Genomic DNA, 24,078 nt, shown 5'->3' on the forward strand with positions numbered 1-24,078 from the left:
CCAAATACACTTTGACACTAATGAATACTTACGCCTACAGTGCGTCAAAACAATACCACGTTGTCATTGTTTTGTAACAACTTAAATTTCGTTTGAATTGAAAGCCATGTTGATTTCATTGTCTTGACTGAATTTTCTTTTCGTCATTTCATAACAATAATATAAAACAACGATTACAGAATAATCCATTGAGGCAGTGAAAATCCAATGCACTGATATACCCCTCTCTCTCTCTCTCTCTCTCTCTCTCTCTCTCTCTCTCTCTCTCTCTCTCTCTCTCTCTCTCTCTCAGAATTAATAACCAGTTATAGATTAACAACAGTTGAATTAACTTGAATCTAATTATATATTTGATATAACTTTAGAGCTAGTTATTTGAACATTACCAATATTTTCGAAATTTATTTAAGATAGATATATTTTCGTCATTAAAGTTATTTTGGTTATGCTTTCCAAGCTATCAGACATCGATAATTTCCGTTTTGAATTTTGGAGGGTACGCTTCCAATTTAGATTCATTTGATTTTCTAATACCTTAGTAGTGATAGTTGAAATAATTTTTCATCCTAGTAATTGCAAATTTCCATTTGATACGCCGACTTACAACATGTATAAGAACGACCATCGTTAGCGTGTGTCGTCCAGTATCGTCCGGATTATATCTTCTATAAACATGAATGTATTTCATCATTTTTTCACAAAATCAATTTTTAATTTTTGGCTTGTAATATCTATGTTGTATTTTTTGTTATTTGTTGTTTTGTTTTATAACTTGTACAACTTACGCCGAACTTTAATTATATAGAAAAATGGGATAGAAGACACAAGTTGGAACAAATGGAAAATAAATACACATTTTAAAACAAATTTATGCAAAAAGCAATAAATCTTTAAAAAAAAAACTTAATAAGTGTAATTGCCTTTGAAATATAACTTTCCTGTAGTTTAGTTAAGGAAATTTCTTGAAATCCTGTTTTAATGTTTGCTCTTTGCCCTTTTCCCCAGCAAATAAACTTAACTCAAATATCGACTGTTGCTTTTCTAAATGGTATCATAATTGGCTCCTCTTTTATTGATTTATGTTATTGGAACAGCAAAAACACTAAAATGATTTCAAATCATCTTTTAGAAACCAGTATTAGACTTAAACACGATCATTTCATTAACGCTGTAAGTTCATGTCAAGAAAGAAATAAAATAAATTGTATAAAGTAACTGAAAACTTCAGAGCACATCAATGTTCGGATTACGCTGAAAACACTGTCGCCTAACCAGACTTGTTTTTGTATTCATATTTACTGAACCTTAGACTGAGCAATGATTTGTTAGGATGCATACAATTAGTTTGATTACGGTACCTTCTTTTCTTTACAGCGGGGTGTTTGCTTAAGTTTCATTGTCCTGCTGAATGTCCTGTAGAATGTCGTGCCAGCCGGGGGTTCGGTATAGTACGCTGTCGTGTACAGACCACGGGTGTCACCAGTGAAAGCCTTTAAAGGGTTAATTTTGATGCACAAAGTGGTGATTATCTACCTCTATGCAAATTCCGCAGAGGATTAGCCATAAATATGAATTTTTAGCCAAAGGTAGATCACTGAGAACCAAAATTTACAGTAACTTGAGAAACTATGAAAAGGAGGTAGCTCTTAAAAGAGATGGTTGTGCGGAGCAAAGGGCCTGTCTTTCAAGCCGTCACTCTGTGCCAGGGTCGTCCCTGCTACTCTCTTCGTTTTTAGTCAGGTTATTAGCAGCTGGTCCGCAGGTACAAATTCTGGTCACTGTTTATTTTTTTGCCATCGCAAATTCTTCAAATCTTCTTCCGATGCCCTGTGCCTTCTCATCTACTTGCACGTACCGAGGGGAAAAGAGAAATGTTGGGAAAACAAACATTTAATAGTAAGGTGAACATATAACACTTTCAATTGTAGCTCTTTAAGTTTTCCGTAATGCTTGCAGAAATCTTTTATGTTGCAATATTTTGTTGACGATATTTGTCATACACTTTGCAAGCATATCGGGTACAAGTGCAACATTTGAAACATATATACTAATGAAATCGGAAATTAAAACACAAAATAGCAAAAATCATTATCGGTGACCCAATTTTACCGTACAAAATTTATCTGATAGCACCGTCAAAGGCGTAAAGCTATTTAACTATTTCTACCATGTGCTTTATCTAAGTTCAAAATTAATTAAAAACTAATGCTATAGTAGAAATCATTGTTTGGTGGCATCTTATATTAGCATTATAGGTAATAAACAGTCAGCCTGCAAACATTTCACTTACCGAAGCCCAATTATTTTTATATTATACATGACTTCAAAAGTTGGACAGGGAAAAAAAGATCAATTATAATGTACTGACAACTGTCAACAATCAGCCTGTCCAGTGCACGCTTTTTAAACTACTAAGCGTTTAAACAAAACTCAATTTTAGCTGTGTCAAAATATCCAATTAGATGTCCCCCATCCTTTTATATCGTTGTTGAACCGCAAAGATCTTAGCATTTAAAGTCCCGCTAACACTAATATGATAAGTAAAGACGGAACACATTAATGTTAAAATATTAATTTATCAGACTATTCTCATTAAGTGAGTAATTTAAAATATATTTTCTTTGACTCATCACAGTCAAGATGTCTTTTACAAATTCTAGCGTTAATGATGAATTCAAAAAAGCTAACTTACAACATTGCAGATGTTTCTCAATTCAAAATTGTTTTAAATGTTAAATACTTCTTTAAAGCCGTAGCTTTGAAACGTGGACGGTAACGTGCACTTTCCAGTCCAGTCCATGAACAGGCTCAATCAAACCGAGATTGAAATAATTTTGATTTTATTGTTGTGGGCGTTCTTTAGTGACTCCATTTTTTCTCTACTTTACAGGATGTTATAACGGTAAATTTTGTTGTCTAACGTTTAATGGTAAATAAAATATTGAACCAAATAACGATAATTGCCTATAAAAAAATGTTCATTTTTAGTCAAGAAAGAAATACAACATGGTGCGTCATTCTTCCAGGGAATATTAAGCACTGTAATAATGGCGGTATATGGGTTAAACATGCAATCTAAGAGAGAAATTAGGAACGAACATGTAACAATATGCATGGTTAGTTTTATTTGTATTGTCTTTTTAACATACTTTATAGTAAAAAAAAAAGTTTAACATGAGTTATCTGCTAAGCTCTTTAACTACAATGCTTATATTGTATGATATTTAATCCTTTTATAAATAAAACATTGGTCCCGTTAATAGTAATTGGATGCATTTGGATTATATGCAATGTGCAGACTAATTTTGATAAATAAAAATGTTAAAAACAATGTTTGAAAATGAATCTATACATATCATGTTAGAAACGTTGATTTAAAAATCAAAATGTTGGACAGATGCTGAATATATGATTATAATGTCATTAACAGTTAAGCATAAAAAGTAAAAGCAATTATGTATCCATGAACAGGCGAAGGCAAACCGAATCTGCAACATTTACAATTTTGTCTTTAGGGATGCTGTTTTTATTCTCTTTTAGAAAAAAGCTCTTATTTTACCTTTCATCGAAGCTAACGAGACTGTAAAACTCAATGAGCATTTAGCATATCAAATGCAAATGTGAGGGATTTATGTATAAAGAGTTAATATATGATTTAACGTAAAAATAACATAAATATTACGACATTTTATGTCGTTTAGGTTATTTTCTCTTTAAAAAAAATAGAATAAAGAATATATATAAATACATTCATCATTTATACAATCATTGTTTGCTACATATTGGCCATATATTGTAGTGACCCACTTATTTTCCACTATTTCACAACTTTTTTTATAAGTAAGTGTGTAGTAAGTATGCTTTAATGCTGTAATGGTAGATTCTAAATTTAATCCTTCAACACGCGTCGAAACATCATTCTAGATATTCTAAGTGAGTATGTTTCTTTAAATGGATAGTAATACATGGATCTGTGCACATTGACCGAGCTTTTTGTCCCAGGTGTAATATATTCACCATTGAGATTTCCACTAGTACAGCTTCCATACCACCAACCGCCATGGCGACTGACTGCGCAGTTTAGGACACTTGTATCACGATCAGCGTCGTATGTCGAAAAATGTCTACCATTATCAGTTGATAACCCAAGACCACCTGTATATTGATTAAACATAGTTTTATTTATAACAATCATTTTGCATTAACGGCTTTCTTTTACGCGTGTTATCATTCTAAAGAAAATAAACAAGAAATAGATCTGTATGACAAAAAGATGTAAGTATATTTAAAAACATAGGTTAAGCATTGTCTATTTTAAAGCGTATGCTATAATAAATTATATTGACAGTGTCATTCGCACTCCGCGCAGTTTCTTGTAACGTTGCTCTCATTTAAATAATCAAAGTAGTCATGCAATAGTGTTATTTCGTCGTAGCACTGTTGTCACATTGGTAACATGATGTCAAGAAAAAAGAAAATCAAAAACTTTCATTGAAAATAATCATGATGATGATAATGATGATAAACTAAATTATAATGAAAAATAATTATTAAAAGAGAGACAGTGATATATATTTTGAATGTTTCGCCGAATACATCGCTATATATCATTAATTGATACCTGTGCCGTTTATATGAAGTGTATAATACGGGCTGTTGTCAAGCTGAAAGTTCTGAAATACTTCTTGAAATACTGTTCCGTCAGCCGCTGTCAGATCAAGTCTTAACTCTGATTTTCCTTGAGTAAGCATCTCGTAGATATACTTAAGGCCTTCATTAAAATGAATATTGAACGGAAAAATAACTTTATTCTTATCAACATATTTTTGAGACCGAAAAAAGATAATGTTAACCCTTTCGCTGCCAGAGGGTTATTTATTTATTGATCACCTAAGGAATTACTATATTATTAATTCATATAATTATTATTATTTGTTTTTAGTATTATAATAATTATATATGCTTCCAAATCTGCTAGTATAATAATAATTAGTGTCGATGGTATAATTATCTATATATATTTATTATTATTATTAAAATTATAATTATTATTATTATTATTATTATTATTATTATTATTATTATTATTATTATAGAAACGGCAAAAGCCGTTCATGTGGCAAATACGCCGAAAATAATAGGGACGGCATATGCCGTCCATATGGCAGTGAAAGGGTTTAACATTGAGTTATATCTTAAATAACTTGACTGAAGGTTACATTGAACTTATTCAATGAAATGATATAGCTTTAAATTAATCAAAACAAAGTATGTGTCTGTGGCACATTCGTTAATGTATTGAAGTCGTAGCTGTAAACAAATGTTGTAGCAAACATAGTATTCAATCTATTCAATTTGCAATAATAATAAGACATATAAATAGAATATACAAAACGGGGGCTAAAATCTTTTTAAACATTAAGCAAAATAAAAAACTGAACGTGCCTTACCTAACCAAAATTCACCATTGAGAGAACCGAACCCATTTGTGTAATCCAACAAGTTTCTGTAGAAGTCAACACTACCGTCAAAACGATATTGAAAAACCTATATAACAAGCAGAAACGATGCTTTATAATCTATAAATTACAATCAAAATAGTCTTGATACTTTTTCTTACAAAGATCATATTGTTGTACAGTTGTTCATGTTGTGAGGAAATTAGGGATATACCGTTCAATTTTAATTAATGTACAATGTCATGGTTTTGTTTGACTTGTTAATTTACTGTTTGCTATAATTCTTGAAAAGATAAAGATAATAAAGAAGGTTATTTTGTTTGAAATGTTAAAGATAATGTTTTAATAATCTTTGCAGATCACTGATAGAAATGCAGAAGGGTTCATATAAATGCATCGGCAATTTGACAATAATGTTTATCAAGATGAAAATCGAAACTAAGATTGAATGCGGAAGAATCACTGAAATTTCAGACAAATTAATGGCATCAAACAAGAAGAGAACGTATTTAACTGGGAAAAAAACATTATCGTTAAATTAAAATTTTGCTTTTCATTTTTAGAATGTTAAATATTGAATTTCTACTGATTTTTGCTATAATTGACAGAAACTTGGTCATTAATAAATGGATCATATTCTTACTTGGATATAAGAACCTTTTGGACAAGGCATTCTGAAAGTTTGACTTTCTTTGACCTTGAGCGTAAAAATTACCGTCAATGTGTAATTATTGAATTTTGGTTAAATTGCCATAATTTTATCATTTATGTACGGATTTGATTTTTGCTTGGGCAAAACAAAATTGGTACCAAGGAAACATATTGAATAAAATAGATGTGACCTTTAATTGCCCTTGACCGTCAATGTCAAATCGATGAAATTCTCTTGTTTTATGCTGTAAATGGCTATTACTTTGTTATCTATAAATGGAATGACTTCATATTTTAACATTACTTTAATGTCAGGGCCTTTGTGTATATTAAATTCAAATTGACCTTGACTCATGTATGACCTTCACCTTGAAAGTCGAATTATTAAAGTTTCACTGATATTTTGCTATAATTAGCTGTAAATTGGTAGTTAATTATGGATTATCTTCATACTTGAACAAAACAACATTTTGAATAAGATCTTATAAACCTTGAACTGAATCGTGAGCTGAAAATGGCTTGTCTAATTATTGAAGTTTTAGTAAGTTATAAGTTTGTTGTTTATGTACGGATTTTATTCATATGTGGACAAAACAACCAAAACATCACACGGATATATTGAATATTTTTTCATCAATTTTCTTTTTAAAGATAAGTTAAAAGCATTTTTTTTGTTTTCTTTTAGAAAAAGTAAAACATAATGAGCGTTGTCTTCACCAGCCTGTGTGTGTGTCTTCTTCACAATTCGAATAATCATTTTTGGAAAAACGGAGTGAGAAAATTATTTGAAATTATGCACACACGTTATTGGTCAAGACCTTCATTAAACTATTTTCAGATTCGTCAAGTAAAAAAATACCTTTATAGATAGGCTTAACACCACATATTCATTCCTATAGATCAAACTGTACTATATAAATGCATTTTCTTTTTATTTACTACATGTATGTCCGAGAAATATTCTCAGTGTGTGTTAATAGCATTCCCTCAAAACAATCAAATATCCTTTATGTATCACTAGTGACTTTAAATGTATTCATTTTCATACCTAGCTACATGACAATACATCCGATGTTAGCTTAGTGAAATATAACTAATAATTATACTAACGCTTCAATAATTAGTTTTAATGTTCAAGATTTTAAACGAAATGTTGAAAAAAATTGCTGAATGATTGAAAGAAACAAATATTAACCGTCCATCCTCCACCGTCCGTACTGAAATCACAGACCACAGGCAAAGTTAAGTTTGTTTTCCATAGTGTAACGTTGTAGATTCCATTGTTTTGTTTTCCCAATAGCTGTTTAATGTCTGAACAGTCCGTGTCTAAAAGAAATAAAGTGTTCTATTCCTCATAAATATATTCAAGCAACCAACAATACCTAATAAAACTTTCATCTAGTATGAAAAATATGTGGTTCTTTAAAGTTTTTATTTTCATTGCAATAATCAAAACATTTTCTTTATATAAATTGATATTTAAGTGACTCCTGTTATATTGGATCAGGTAAACATGTATATAATAATTATATCTATACTTGATCGGACTGAAAAATGATACAAGAGTACACAAGATGAATAAGCAGGAGCCACTAACATGGGAAAAAGTCGAAAAAAAAACACGTTTATGTGCACCGGCCTGCTGTAGTTATATATATATATTGTAAATAAATGCATAAGCTTAGTTTTTGAAGCTTTTCGCGGCGATCTTTCAGATTGCACTTCCAGTAAAGATTTCGCCTAATATTCCCGTCAAATTTAGAAGCTATGATACTTGATGATACGTCAAATTGAATTAAGTTTATAAGTTGTTAATAGTTTGAAGTATACGTTGAAAAAATATCGTGGTCAAAGGTAAAATTTGACTTAAATTTGATACCGGTTTCACATTGAGTTTTAACGTTTTAGTTGTTATATTTTTTAATAAAATTATAATTATTTTTACTTTTTATTACTATGCATGTGTAGATAACCTCTATTAGTTATATTTGAATCCCCTTCCTTTATTATTCCGACTTCCAGTAACATAATATTCAAGATGGCAGATATTTTCCTGCTCAATTCTAAAATGTGCACTAAAGATCACTATAATATCTTCTTTATTACGTAGGGTAAACCCTTTAAATGTATCAGTGATATAAGTTCATTTATAAGATAGATGATTATATATTAAACATTTTATTAAAGGTCATTTAATAAAACATCCTATTTTTAAAATTAGGAAATAGATTTTTTATTTTGAGTGCCTCTGTGGTGTAATATAGCACGGTATGGAGTTCCGATGCGCAGTAATATATTCACGAAGACCGTAGGGCTGAGTGATTAATTACAAACATCGTGCTATATGTAAAACACAGAGCACTCAAAATCAAGATGAACTTGTCAAGAAAAATATAGTTGGACTATATTTTTGGTGGTTAACATTTGTTTTCGCTTCAGAATTTCTAATGGAAACGTTCTTGAGGGCTGTTCCAGACGGTTAAAAAAATCTCGTGAAATCTACCGTTTGCACAAACGCTGATAAAATTTGTATGTGTTTATTTCATTTCTTGTATATTTTTGAAGAGAAATACAGTTTATTTATAGTGAAACAAAAGTGATATTTAACTGTTTTGCAACATTGAAATAGCGACGGTTTTGCAGGTCCTGTCTGTCGCTGCATGAGGACGTCACGTAAAAAAACAAGTTCGGATTTATTTCCTAAGTTATACCATTTTTATTCTATTTATTCTTTTTATACATGACAACGCTAAACAATTTAAAGCTATAAATACTGACATAATGTTGCTCCTTCGCAAGCTCTTATTTCTGTACTATTGCCTTCACAATCTTCGGTAAACACATTTTTTGAGCATGTCCTATTCCTAGTTTGTACGCTTCGGTGGCTTTTTACAAAACAGTTACTCCATGTCTGCCAGTCTGTCCACACTCCTATACATCAATAGTAAATAGCTGATTTGAAATTATTAAAGAAAAAATCAAGACTTGAGTAGTAAGGAGTGTAACAAATACTTTTACGATTACTTTTTATTAATCGAAGCTACTGTTTATCACTGTGTATAAACATATAATTACAGTATACAGTGTTTTATCTATATTAATAAGATTTATTTATCGTTTCCGGTTAGTGATGTAGTTTGTCAATATCTTCCTAGTTTGTCATATTGTTCTTGGTTGGTATTTATTGGGTTTTTTTTTCATTGGAATATCGTTTTTAATTAAATGATATAAGCATAGGCATATTTCATCGTCATGGTACATTATTGAAATTCAAGCAAAAGCATTTTTTTGCATGATTCATGATAATGGTTTTTGTCTGATGTCATTATAAAAGTGTACGACACAAATTTCAAAAATGGAACCAACAAACTGGTTTATTACCTGCACACAATCTATTGTAACATAATTCATATTCAGTACTGTCACCAAAACAGTGATTACCAAAACGCTCTGGGCGAGGATTTGTACACAACCTTCTTCGATTCCGCATACCTACACCGCAAGATACAGAGCACTTTCCCCAAGTCTCCCATGAAGTCCATCCTCCATGCACTGATTGATTATAAAGTATTCGTGCATAGGCATTGCGATACATTTGCTACATTGACTATATCTATTCAAAATTTACTCAATTACTAAATTATATGAACTAAAGTTATTCTCAATTTCTAACGAACTAACACAATTTAAATAAAAGTGTGTTTAGTAACCTTTGCCGTGGTACTGTAGCAAGAGAGATATCTTACAGAAAGGTAGGGAAAATAATTGTATTTATATATCTGTAATAATATCATTAGAAGTATTATTATTGTTAAATGTCAATGTAAACTAAAATTTAAAAACGGTTGAGACCAGAAAGCTTGACAGCATACTTATGTGGGAAAAGTTACATGTGATGTAGAAAGGAAAGTTGATTACAAAATTGTAAGCAAAACTGATAATTTGTTTTTCCGTGTTGTTTCTTATAAAAAATTTATATCACATAATTCAGTTTTGTAATTACCTGGACATAACTTCAGTTTACATGCCTTCATTTCGGTTCCATTCCCTGGACAATCAAGACCGCCATTCTTTGGCGATGGATTGGTGCATGAGCGACGACGTAATATTGAACCAATTCCGCAAGTGACGTCACATGACGACCATTGCGACCAAAGAGACCAACTTCCATCAACTTCAATTTCGCAAAATATATAATATAGTCACAATTAAGATAACATTGGAGGATTGAAAACAAATGTCATCTTTTTTGTTAAAAAATCTCCGGGTTTTTTCTTTAATATTTGTGCACCGCACGATTTTCTCTTTCATTGGAACAATGTCGTTTATCAATGTGTCAAATGGTCATAAATCTATTTTTTTATTTCATATGTTCATTTTATTTTTTAATTGCAAATAATTAAATTTGAACGCATAAGTAAATTAGATAAAATCACACATAAAATATACCTATCAATTAAAAATGCATTATAGGGATCTTGAAATGAATGTGATCACTTGTTCGTCAAATATTGTAAAATATTGTCTTTTGTAATACGTTTTAGATTAAAAGACAAAAAAGGCAAATAAAGTTAAATATCACCTACCAAGGTCACACAACTCGCAATATTTGGGGCACATTTTCTTTGCTTCTCTTGCAATTTTGCAAATGCTAAACATAGAGTTCAATCTAGCACAATCAACCGATTCATCATCTTTACACAATGAGTCTGAAATTTTGAATTATGAACACTTCACACCTACTTTTAAATTGAAAGCACGATCTACAAACAAAATAAAATATAAAACACCAGCATGGGCAACAGGTTATGTTACGTTGAAAAACAAAAAAGATAAACTCATTAAAATAACTTTATTGACATCTCAAGTTAGTTATAATTGTGCACTTAATTTTACTGACGTCTTTTATTCCTGACTTGAAAGGAATAGAATAATGAATGAAAAATATCATTTTTGTCGTTTGTGAACAAAATAGATTTGAATACAAACATTCTCAATATCCATTGTATCCTAAATGCATTAGAGTAAATAAATGGCTCAAAGTGTAAAAAGAACATTATTTCATTTGTCTGATTGTTTAATTTCGGATATTTAGCACTTACGTGAAGGATATTCACAAATATCTTTGTTACATCTGTCTTTCGAGCAACATTCGTAGCAATAACTTCTTTTGTCAGCACTCATTTTCAAAATTTCTGAAGCATTTCGAGTTTGTGCGAACTGGCCACAATCCTGAAATACACAAAAAAGGATATAGGTACTATTTCAAAAGTAAATAAATTTATGTTAATGTAAAAGTAAAAGAATCACAAAGCTTATTTAAAAGCATTCATTTTAAAAAAAGACATCCAGTACATTATAATAAAGTCTCTACTTTAAAAAGTTTTCACTCGTGCTACTGTAAGCTGTAATAATATGAACAGTCATAGCAAAAACGAAAGAAAATGTCTAGTTAATGGCAAAAAACGAACATTCTTTATAATTTAAAATTAAATGTAATTTAAATATCACCTTTTTGTCAATACAACCCATGTCAAACTGAACTTGATTTGTAAACTCTCGCTTTTTGAAACAAACCTATAAATTGGATAGACAACTAATGAATAAAAATAACGACATTGTTTTAAAAGTTCATGCTTAGTCAAGTGTAACCATGATTTCATTTGTGTTTGAAGAATTATATAATTAACTGTATTTGTAAATCTCATACATTTAGCATTTCATCACGACAACATATGTTCGTCTTCCGCGGTATCAACTTTATAATAACTTTTTAATACTGATTATGCGTATTTCTATTTTTAACTTAGGGCGTTCGGTGCTAGTTGGTTAAGGTTGTTGGCTTCAGGCCACTTGATTCGCAGCGCTGTTACTTTGACGACGACTTAAAAACCCTGATGTATCCCTTACCGCTGTGGGTTCGAATCACGTCAGGGACTTCAGGCTAATTTTATTTAAGGAAGCTATCTAGCTAACATACGGAACTTCGTTGGTGTTCTACCTAGGTGTACGTTCGTGCCTGAAATAATACGTAAAGGCTCCTGGGGGTCTTCCTTCACAAAAACACATAGAACGTCGCCAACTGACCTTAACAATGTTTGTGCAACGTAAAACACAACCAAAAATATTTAAAACAAACAGCTAAAACTATGTTGGCTGATTTTTTCCATTCGTGTTTTCGCCCCGGGACCCACCCAAGCGAATAGTCGAGAATTAACAAGTTAAAATGACAGGGGCGCGGAGCAAAAGTACGCTTATTAGCGGGGGTTCGGGGCGAAGTCAAATATAGAAAACGCCGCCCCGTTGGGGCATGGTGCAAGATTTAAGAGATAAACGGCGAGACGCGAATGGAAAACACGCTTATTAGCGGGGGAGCGAAATAAAACTTCGCCCCACCAACAGCTAATAAGTGTTTTTTCGCTGAAAATTCGTCCCGCTCTACCGCTAATGAGCGTGTTCTCGTTATGCACCCTACCGGTATACTTCTTTCCTTAAGTCTACCTTCGCGCCCGCGCGTTTTAACTTGTTAATTTTTTGCTTTTCGCTTGGCGAAGCCGCGGGACGAAAACACAAATGGCACAAATCAGCCATCATATAAAACAATGAAAAACATGTCAAAAACGATTATGTTTACGATAAGCTAACAAAAGGACTCAGAACACCATCTTTCTTAAGGGAAAACTATAATTATATAAGTATTTCACCTGTCCGTCTCTGCAGGTCTCTGCAGCTGTACATGCATCTAGATTAACAGCATCAGAACAGCTATAGCATTCTAAGGAAGCTTTAAATAAATCAATAACAGTAAACAAATCCACACTTATGAATAAGAAAGGACTAAAACAATTTTCAAAAGTTATTATCAAATCAAAGATTTAAGATTGTCATCTTTTTAATCTAATCTATTAAATCAAAAATATTTGCAGTCCAGCATTAAATCTGTACGATTAATATAATTTGTGTTTTCCTTTAAGTTCTGGCTGACTGAACATATATTAGATTTATCCCTTGAAGCATCCTTTTAATTTCAATTGTTCCCTTGGGTAGTTTATAATTATCTTATTTATGCTACATGTCAATGTAAAGTTAACTATAAAACGCATAGTTATCAATTTAATATGGATGTTTTTTTTATTCGGATAGAAGTTTATGATAAAATTTTAATTTAAACACATTTGAGAATATTTTCAAATGGATACAGTTTACATGTTAAAATTGATTAAATGCAGAACTATTTATTTTTCTCATCATTCTGTAAATGGTGTCTTGAAAAGATATCTACGGAAGCTTATCAGGGTCTCCACTTATCTAAACGTTTCACGTCATGTCAACTTGTTTCTTCTCGTTTTGACCAAAAACATTCCATGAAGACGTTATAATTAATACGTAATACATAACACATTCGATGAAGACGTTATGATTAATACGTAATACGTAGAAGTTTTTAATCATTGCAAATAAATTTTGTTGAATTACGTGAGCTATTTGTCAATGCGAGTAACGTCTTTGCGTCTTACTAAATATTTCAGCAAAGTCGTGAAAGCAAGAAGTTCGACAGGATTTTTGTCGAAGAGACAAAAGCTTCAAGCATATCGAGAAAAATTCAGTTGCAATGCCTAAAAGCTTCTCATCTTTGTCAGTAAATTTTATTGAGAAATGCAAAAACATCTTATCAATGCGAACAAAAATAAGTCGTCTAAGCGCAAAACATCTCACCAACTGTAGGCCCTGATACGCTTCCGTAGATATCATTTCTTTAAGATTATTCAATGTAAATCTTTTTTTAACTTTATGTCTCACCATCGTTGTTAAATTAAGGAGAAACTTATCATTTGGTAAATACTAGCTACTTAAAAAATATTATGGTTAATTTCAAACTGGAACAACAATAACGTACCTGCATGACTGATTGCAGATAACACAACCAACAATGAGCAACCTACAAAGATAAAGAGGGTGTATATTTTTTAAATTATGAAAAGACTATATATCCTTAATAGATTTCTATTCTTACTTTAAAAACGTCCATTTTCTTTGTTTGGTTTTAGAATATGATTCAATCTCACAGCAAAATCTTTCTTTTAAATAGAACATTTATTTCCTGCTTTGCATTTTTAACCGACAATAAGTAACAGAAAGATCATTGAAACACGAGGCTATCTGATTTGTATGAGATAAATCAGATTGCCGATGTTTTGATGTTCATTCTCTTTTGTATCATAGTCAAACATAAAGACACGTTCCCTGTTGTCACAATATGAAATCCAAGAAAAAAGTAACCAATGAACGAGCATCTGAATATAAAATTTATGTCGCTTTCCCTTTCTCTGCCGCCACATTAAGTAAACTCCAGCAAAATGAGCCAATCAATGGACATGCTCTGGAGAGCGGGTAACTAATATCTGCACTCCAGTTATGTATACGATTTAACTATGACTCATTTTCAACAGAAGGGTCCCCAAACTATGATACAAGTACTATTACATTCAACTTGAAACTTTTAAACTTATTCAAGATATGTTATATTCATTATTAATTGATAACATGAAACAATCATGTAAGAATTTAAAAATTTGGAAATAAAGGAAGGCGACCTATTGCAGAAACGTTTCTTCTCTTCATTCGAGTTTCTTGACGGCTTTGCATTTTCATTGCTTTCATATTAACTGTAAACAAAACAACATTAAAATAGCATGTAAAAAGATGGAATGGTAGAAATGACCATAGAGTATGGTATATCACCTCATGGTATAATTCCTCGCATCCGAACTATCACTGCTTGGGATATATATCATTTCTTAAACATCGCACATTATTCTTTTTATACTGCATAATAAGTAATAATAATGTTTCCAAAAGAAACAACGGCAAATAGGTGTCGAATTCACTGAGAGAATATGTTTAAACTATTTTAAATTAAAAATGCAAACGTTGGTTTACTTTTGAGACAAATTCAGTATATAAATAAGATAACACATAAAAGGATGATTTTTTTTTGTAAATGTACATTTCAAATAAAACTCCACCTAAAACTTTGAGATTTTACAAATATTTGCCAATTGTTCACAATTTTAAACCAATACAAAGATTTTGATTATCGTCTACGTTATTGAAAAATATTTCATACAGAATAATATAAATATGCGGAACAGACACAACTTAAGCTCATAAATACATTTTTTCTATTTCTACCACTGTTTCTCTGGATAAGAAGTACATGAAAACAAATAAACGGCAACTAACTTTTATAATAAATAAAATGAAATCAACTACGGTAAATGACATACCTGCTGTACACATAATCCCCACAAATAATAAATGTAAAAGGAAGAAGGAAGATAACAAGTTCTTACGTAAAGCTTTTGTTCTTTAGTCAACCAATAAAAAGAAAAAATGGACAAACATACATGACAATTCATTTTATAAGGTTAATGTGTGTCTCCAACTTAACACAGACAAAATGCTAAGAATTGAACGACACACTGCAAACAGCTTTATAAGTTTGTTGAAAGTACTAAATTGTTAAAATTAAATGCATTTTTCTTAAATAAATTAGCAAATTATTGTAAAAAGCATTTTTGGTTTTTGAAAATGTTAATCAAACCTTTTGTAAAGTGTCAATCTAGATTACGCAAAACATGTATGTATAATTAAATATTGTGTATAACGTTTAGTATAATTTGATAATATATGATTCTTTATGTAAACGTCACATTACTTCATATATGTAAAATGTACGTATGTTACGTGAATCAAGTAAATGTTAGGCAAATAAAGTTTGTATTTTGTTCTGTTTATATAACCAAAGATTTATGTCTCCTTTTACATATATCCAAATACAAAGATTTCAACACATGATGATGACTACACATGATGATGACTTATGACAATCAAAAGGATATGAATATATGTTTCTGTTGACTTTTTATATACAGACGAGATAATAAAATGCATCCAAAAACATCAACCGAAAGGAATTACATATACTGAAAAATTAAAAATTAAATTTTCGACAAAAGTAAATGACTTCAACTTTTAATTTTGATACCCTATCTACGGAAGCTTATCAGGGCCTACAGTTGATGAGATGTTTTGCGCTAAGTCGACTCATTTTTATTCGCATTAATAATATGTTTTTGCACATCTCAATAAAATTTACTAACAAAGATGAGGAGTTTTCAGGCATCGCAACTTACCTTTCACGATATGCTTGATGTTTTTGTCTCTTCGACAAAAATCTAGTCTTCGTGATTTCACGACTTTGCTGAAATATTTAGTAAGACGCAAAAACCTTACTCGCATTGACAGAAAGTTCACGTTATTCAGTAAATGTTTTTTTCGCAATGAATGAAAACTTCAACGTATTGCATATTAATCATTGCGTCTTCATGGAATATTTTTGGTAAAAACGAGAAGAAACAAATTGACATTCGTGAAACTTTTAGATAAGTGGAGGCCCTAATAAACCTCGTACCTATCCGTTCACAAATATAGACAGTAGTTGTAAGACAGCATTTTTCTATTTGACTCTTTTTCTACGGAAGATTATCAAGGCCTCCACTTATCAAAAAGTTTCATGTCATGTCAACTTGTTTCTTCTCGTTTTGACCAAAAACATTCCATGAAGACGTTATGATTAATACGTAATACATAAAACATTCTATGAAGACGTTATAATTAATACGTAATACGTGGAAGTTTTTAATCATTGCAAAAAAAATTTGTTGAATTACGTGAGCTATTTGTCAATGCGAGTAACGTCTTTGTGTCTTACTAAATATTTCAGCAAAGTCTTGAAATCAAGAAGTTTCGACAGGATTTTTGTCGAAGAGACAAAAGCTTCAAGAATATCGAGAAAAATTCAGTGGCAATGCCTAAAAGCTTCTCATCTTTGTCAGTAAATTTTATTGAGAAATACAAAAACATCTTATCAATGCGAATAAAAATAAGTCGACTTAGCGCAAAACATCTCACCAACTGTAGGCCCTGATACGCTTCCGTATTTTTCAGACGACGGTACATTCGATCTCTTTGTGCTATTTTTGTATCGTTTATTTGTAAAAGAAAAATGTATACATGTAATATGCATATCGTATTTACTTTCCTTCTTCCTTCTCGATGTTTCTCATTTTCTTAGGACAATAGAATTGAAATGTTACATTGTTAACTTAAAGTACTTGAGATATCAACTTAAACTTCATGGGGTAATAGATCTCATTAACGAGGGGTTTGCAGTGATAACTCTATCCGTCATTTATTTAGTTATTTTTCCTTTATTATTTTCCATGTAAATTTTGTATGGAACATTACTCGAAAAGTATTTGATATATCGAATTGAACCTTCATACGTGAAACACGGATGGCAATTCTCAAAACGGGCATGACAAATACATAAATAATATTAAAGAAAAATAGAAGATAAAAAATTAAACCTCCTGGGGTCTAAAACCCATGACCCTCTGTTTCTGTGCAGTTGACAGTAGTTCTAGCCTATTTGAAAACTCTTCAAAACGGAGGTAATGCATGGAGAGGGTTATACCTTAAATCCCTTCAGATCATGCAAATAAGATGTAAAATTCACGCAACTGAATTCATCTCCAGTTGCAATTTCCGAGAACACTTGTATTATAATTATAGTGTAGAATACTGTAAATATTACAATTGCTTAATAAATTTGTGCCTGTCTCATAAATAATAAGCATGGGCTTCATCCTTGCAAACATTAAACATACATACAAAACAATGTAAAGGCTACACTACGCATGTGTTGTGTTTAAAAATGCAATTTATGTAAATAAACTGAAAATACCGCTCCTATACAGCTTGAATCGCTCGAGCGAACAATGAATGTACAAACCGGTTTTGTATCGGAAACACTAGTACAAAAGAACTAATCTATGTGTTGTAACGATTAAAGACGAAATACCGGTAGTACAATGTTCTTTCCCAGCAGAACGTCTAGAAATAACAACTAAACTCCAAAATGCAATATACGGAAACGCTAATATAGAAATCAAACGACAAGTAAATGAGTGACAGAAATAATTCAAAGTATTGCCCTGTCCTGTTTTTGTTTGGGGTACACTGGTTCTTGTTGCTGGGTCGTATGGGGGTTGCGTTCATTGAACGCCGCCTTTCCTTGTTGATCTTGTTTATCATATTTAATGACAAATGTTCTGATAAACACACAACCGTCTCTCAAAGACTACACATTTAAACACTAACGATATGGATATTTGCTTCTCTTAAGAATCCGTGTCTTTTTGGATACGTTCAGATACACCTGTTGCATTAGCAACTGTGATGGTCCTACTGGCTCTAAATGAATATGTACCTTAATTACTATCCGATATGTACAGTCAGGTGCAACTAATTTCAACTTGAACTTGACACATTCTTGTGTCATACAATAGGTTAAGCTATTATTGTTATTTAGAGTCTTTTTTGTAATTGGATGATGGGTTCAATAAAAATTAATTTGATGGATGACAATGACAAATTTGCTTTTGAAACATATCTTTTAAACATATATATAGGACAAACAAACAATGTTCATTTAGAAAATACAATTTCTAGGCCGAAATGGTAAGTTTTTCTTTGAGTAACCATGAACACCGCGTAATCTGAATTAAATACAATAGCCTTACAACGTAAAATGTGATAAACAATATCAACAAGGAAGGCGGCGTTCAACGAACGCAACCCCCACACGACCCAGTAACAAGAACCAGCGGCAAGGAGCCCAGGAGGACATCAAACAATAAAACAGGACAGAGCGCAAGGGAGAGCCCGGACTGGTCAGTCGTCCATATTCATATTGTGAGCCAATTTGATACCATAGTTTGAAAAAAAGAATGGTTTTACATTCATCCGATAAATTTGTAAAGTACATGGCGACCGAGCTGGCAATGTTCATAAATGTTCTTGCTCCACATGTACAAAAGAAGATTTTTATTCTGTCAAGGTCTTGACAGATTTTGATTGGACTAAATGTTCAGTCATATAATCTGCTACATTATCATCCTCTCTTTTCTTTTCCTTATGGTGTTAATGGTGTTTGATATTTGAGAAGTTTAGCTTAAGCTTTTACAGTATTGTTATGTTTGAAGCTAACATGAAACCCTAAAATATGGTCGCTCAAGGTGAAACTTAAAAATTTGTTTGCCAAGTACATTGCCTTTCAAATGAGGTGTTTCTATGTAGACCCATTTAAAGTACGAAAGAAATGTATATGTCAAGAAAACATATCTTGTATCTTGTTCAAGATAATTAAATACATCCACGTTGTGAAATCAACGAAGACACGAATCAAATTCACATTCAATTTTGCTTCAACCAAATTTGGCGACTTGCAGGCAGGGAACACAATGTAAGATATAAATATGCAATAAATAACAATGTCTAGTAATTTGTCATTTAAGATCAAATAAAACAGCACCCACGAGAGCGCTCAACATGTTAAATGTGAACATTCCTGATAAAGGATCCAGCAATTATCTAAATACACAGTGACGCTAATGAAAGCAATCGTCTGCCTTGCTTGAAAAACAATACCATGTTGTCGCTATAATAGCTTGACTAAAGTAATTAAATTCTTGCTTGAAAGAAAAATCTGCTTATTTTATATTTCTTTAGTAACGATTATTTCAACGTTTAATAACAAAAGGAAGTTAAGAAACAACTACAATTACAATAGACATCCACAAAGAACGCCCACAACGGCAAAATAAAAGGTTCCCCATATATTTCAGCTTATGCGTACAATTTTGACCCGTAAAAAGTAGATTGTTTCAATTGCTGAAAAACTTAAGGAAACTTAGGAAGACACACTTAAATCTAAAAATGAACAGGAGAATATCGCAAACGTTTAATTAATGTATTTACATGCTAAGTAAACATTACCGTTTCTCAAGTAGGTTGACACGCTTAAGAAAATGAATTATATAATCATCAAGTAAACAGATAGTTTGGGTAATTTATTTGTAATAGCTTCTTCATCAATTATACTACGAGGTAAGGGGACATTATCTAAATATTCAACCGATATTATATCCTAGGTCATAATAGAAATGTATTTTACAGATGATAACATATTAAAAAAGAAATAATAGCTGTTGCTACTGTTTTATTTTAGTTTTAGTTAATTAGATGAACATAATGGTATATATTATACTTCCTTAGCCAGCTCTTATGGACTGTACAGTATTAATGTATTTATGTCTGGTTAATATTGACATATAAAAGATTGATTGCTCGCGTCAACTAGTGAATCACATTAACAGCTCTTAAATTGTAGACAAAGTATCGCATTCCTATAAAAACCTATCATTATCTATCATCAAATATAGGCGTGATTAAGATTTATTATATAAAATCAAGACCGGCAGTAACTGATAACTATATCTTGTAGATATAGAAAATCTGTGAAGTTTTAGTTTGAATAACTAACTGAAAATGTCATATTGCGCTTCGTTATTTTTCGGGTAGCTAAGATCCATGAACTATTTAGTTAGTTTGTCACATCACCTCAATAGCAGCTGTATGGTTATTAGTACAGGAAATGTGTCGTTTGTCAAACAATCATCCTATCAAAATAATCATATCTGACTTTGTTTCATCACTGACCCAAAGAATAATTGGGAATTTTGCCAGACGTACGTTCTAAATCGTTATGTTATAAAGAATGATCTCTATGAATAAATGATATACCAAATGAAATGAAGTTATATCAACAAAGTAGAGTGAAGCCTCTCTTCATCAACTCCCCCCCCCCCCCACTAGACTCGCCCTTTCAACAGACATACAGAACCACCAAAACTCCACATTATTCTCTTATGAAAAGGATAATTCAGTTGAATGCACTGTTATATAATAAAAGAATAAAAAGGAAAAGGAATGGTTCAAGGTCATATATAGTAACCTCACCTCCCTCCCCGGTAAATTCGTAAGAAGATAAAGCAACACTGTAATGCATCGGGCTGCTTTGGTCATCATTGAAACTAGTTGTTTCTCTGTAAGTATATGAAAGTTAAAAAGCAAACCTATACATTAAAAAGAAATGACATTTTGCCTTCAATTATAATCTCTCTCGTGAATTTACTTCCAGTAAAGGAACAAATTGCGTGAAGAAACGGTCACAAACCTGATCCGCAATCTTTGATGTCAATACCATTGCACTGCACCTATTTCACAGTAAAGGGTTTTTACACCATTGGTCATCGTGCATGATGACATATTTCAAAATTTTGTTCAACTTGAGTAATTAATCAACAGCGTTTGCATTTCGAGAAGTTAATTTTCTTAAGTCATTATTCACTAAAGTTGATTTTAGCTACATGTATTAAAAACGGTATTACACTTTGTTTATATGGAATTTAGTCGTAATTTATTTAATCGTTAGAAACAGAAATTGTATTAGTGATATTAGAGACAATCTTGGATTATACTTATTCTTAAAATGTGACAAATCTTGGTGAAAAATACAGTGCAGAGAGTCCATTAATAAATTAACGTATTTTTGCATTAACCCGAGAGTCATTATATAGGATACACTACGAAATTGCCTGCCAAATTCAATTATGCTGGAGTAATTTGTAGAGTGATTATTCAACTCAGAGAGAGAAAGAGGTAGGAGGGACGGTGGTTGAAGCGGCGCGTCCTGTTGTTTACAGTATCAGTATTTTTATGTCAATCATTCTATAAAGAGCATTGTTTTGTTGTCCTCTATATTACAACAATTCATTTTTTCCATAGACTGTTGTAGTAAAATCCAGGTATTTTGGAGAGAAGAAATGAGAATACAAGCAAGATTGTGGCAATGCAATGTTTCTTAGACCACCATTGACCTTACTCTTAAGTAAATTGGTAAACAACACCGTACCAAGCTGTTGTTTTCTAAAATCGGTATTAACGTTATTTACTACGGATTACAGCAATTACTTATGTAAATGACAAAATCAAAAACGTTTGAATAAGCTTCAAGCATTTGTATGTGCATGAAAATTTAGTAAGTGTTTAAGCAGTAATTGTTACAAAGTTGTTATATTTTTTCTGGTCCTTCGGAATCATTGGTTTCAGCACTTTAGTATTGAAAATCTAGTACCACTGGAGCCAGTGCTAATGAACATGAGAAATATTTGCACTTTTTTCATTAATGTTTTAGAGGGATCACCCTTGTCTTAGGATTGCATATTTGCATATTTGTAAATGCTAGGTTAAGTGTTTTGTAATAACAATTCTAATAATCTTAGATTTTAGCTTGAATCACATTTCACGATCGTGGGCCATTTTAATGACAATAAAGCATATACATGCACATTGTAAATAAACATACACGTAAATGATATTCAAAAATATCAGCATCTCCTGTGGTACAAAGATATATAAGTTGCATAATGTACCTAAGATTCCTAGATAGATGCCTTGTTTTTCTAAAATTTAGTAGTTCGAATCAAATTTGAAAAAAAATCATTTCCTAATTGTCTCTAACCTATGCAGTGTTTGAACGGTTATTGTTTTATTATAATTGTAATGATTAACCTGACTTTCTCTGATAAACATATTGACAATGTTTCTAGCAATCTTAGTATAATTTAAAAGTCAGAATATCGTTTGGCCTTTTTCTATTTAACTTCCCCTTCTTTGCATGGTTAAATAACCTGACATTTAAAAAGACAGTTTTTAAGCATGAAATTTGAAAATGATTCTATATAGTGCAATAAATGCTAGAATTTGGTTGATTTAGAATATTATGACGAACTGCAAGTCGATTTGGAACAAATTTACACTTTAATGGAATCACCCATTACTTGTATGAAATTCAATCAGTATTTTAAAACAGTTACAAGCAATTGCGAAAAGGAGAAAATGATTTGTCATTCTTCATAAAATGTTTTTCTTTGGTCTTGAAACAGTTTGTAATTTAACGGCCATAAAGTTCAATATATGTCTTGACGTGTTTAGGTAATTGTGGCGTATTTTATTCTTATTAGATACGTACAACGTGTTGAGCGTTCCCTAGAGAACAATAAATCTGTCTTTAAAACGAAGAAAGTCTGGGAAACTGTTGTCAGTAGCTAGCACTTACGAATGTCTAAAATCTGTTTAAGTATTTTATGCATGCACAGTTTTACACAAAGTTTTAAAGCAGGAATAATAACCTTTGTACTTTGAGATAAAATTTTATACCTCTACGTCATCATATATACATTTGTCTGATCGCGTATACAATTATTTGAAATATAAAAAATAATTCGATAGATTGCTGATGATATATTTTGTGCCCATTAAGACCTTTTTTATGTTCCAGGAAGAACAAAACGGCAGATGAATCATAAATTCTAGAACTATAAACGAATTGTTTCTCGTCATTTTATTTTTATTCGATGAACAGAGCACACAAGAGATATGTAAACTTATAACTATATTATCAATTAATACTAAGAAATTTAAAATATATCTTAATTTAATTTGTCATTTTTGTTTAACAAGTATGTGTTTAAAATGGGCGTAAGTTTTCATGTTCGGTTAGTCTGAAATATTCAGCAAAGAACCTATAACTAATTTCAACTTGGCTAGAAACATTTTTTGTCTTTAAAACAAAGAAAATAAAATCCTAATTTCACAATGTTACAAACAGTTCATACATGAAGTAAATAATTTCAACCTTTCTTATCATGTACGGTTAACCTTTTCTAAATGAACGTTTGAACTGATACAATATACTGAGTTAAATATTGAATATAGGCAAATAAGACACAGATGAAATTAAAAGCAGTCCTTTTGACATTGATGTTTGTGGGCTAGGCATTTTTCGAGAGCATCCACATATATTACGTGTGTTCCTGTACTTATCTGACAGTATCAACAAATTCATACACAAACGTATTGGTATGAGCCAAATGTTTAGTTTGGTTGTTTTAACGCCGAATTTTATCACATGTTAGGACATATCTCGGCTGGATAAGTA

The 24,078-nt window shown here is 31.4% G+C and overlaps 1 protein-coding gene across 1 annotated transcript; it reads right to left on the reverse strand.

The window, feature by feature from the left end:
- Positions 1 to 2,959: 2,959 nt before the first annotated feature.
- Positions 2,960 to 15,479, reverse strand: LOC132760242 (thrombospondin type-1 domain-containing protein 7B-like). Its single transcript, XM_060752181.1, has 14 exons — positions 15,398 to 15,479; positions 14,705 to 14,776; positions 14,008 to 14,049; positions 12,815 to 12,894; positions 11,622 to 11,687; positions 11,213 to 11,342; positions 10,697 to 10,819; positions 10,114 to 10,284; positions 9,492 to 9,662; positions 8,889 to 9,041; positions 7,306 to 7,436; positions 5,451 to 5,547; positions 4,622 to 4,771; positions 2,960 to 4,155 (listed from the first exon to the last, which is right to left on the reverse strand). Exons 1-14 carry the CDS (start codon positions 15,408 to 15,410, stop codon positions 3,890 to 3,892), a joined length of 1,665 nt encoding a protein of 554 aa, XP_060608164.1. The 5' UTR covers positions 15,411 to 15,479; the 3' UTR covers positions 2,960 to 3,889.
- Between the last annotated feature and the right edge of the window lie 8,599 nt (positions 15,480 to 24,078).

The sequence above is a fragment of the Ruditapes philippinarum genome, unplaced genomic scaffold (genome assembly GCF_026571515.1).
Source record: "Ruditapes philippinarum isolate M1 unplaced genomic scaffold, ASM2657151v2 ctg2196_1_1_1_1, whole genome shotgun sequence".
Classification (NCBI taxonomy): Eukaryota; Metazoa; Mollusca; class Bivalvia; order Venerida; family Veneridae; genus Ruditapes; species Ruditapes philippinarum.

Coding starts and splice junctions, on each gene's coding strand:
- LOC132760242 (XM_060752181.1), bottom strand. Junction 11,343..11,621: donor TGGGTTGTATTGACAAAAAG/GTGATATTTAAA, acceptor TGTGTATTTCAG/GATTGTGGCCAGTTCGCACA. Junction 9,042..9,491: donor TTACAATAGATTGTGTGCAG/GTAATAAACCAG, acceptor ATTGATGTATAG/GAGTGTGGACAGACTGGCAG.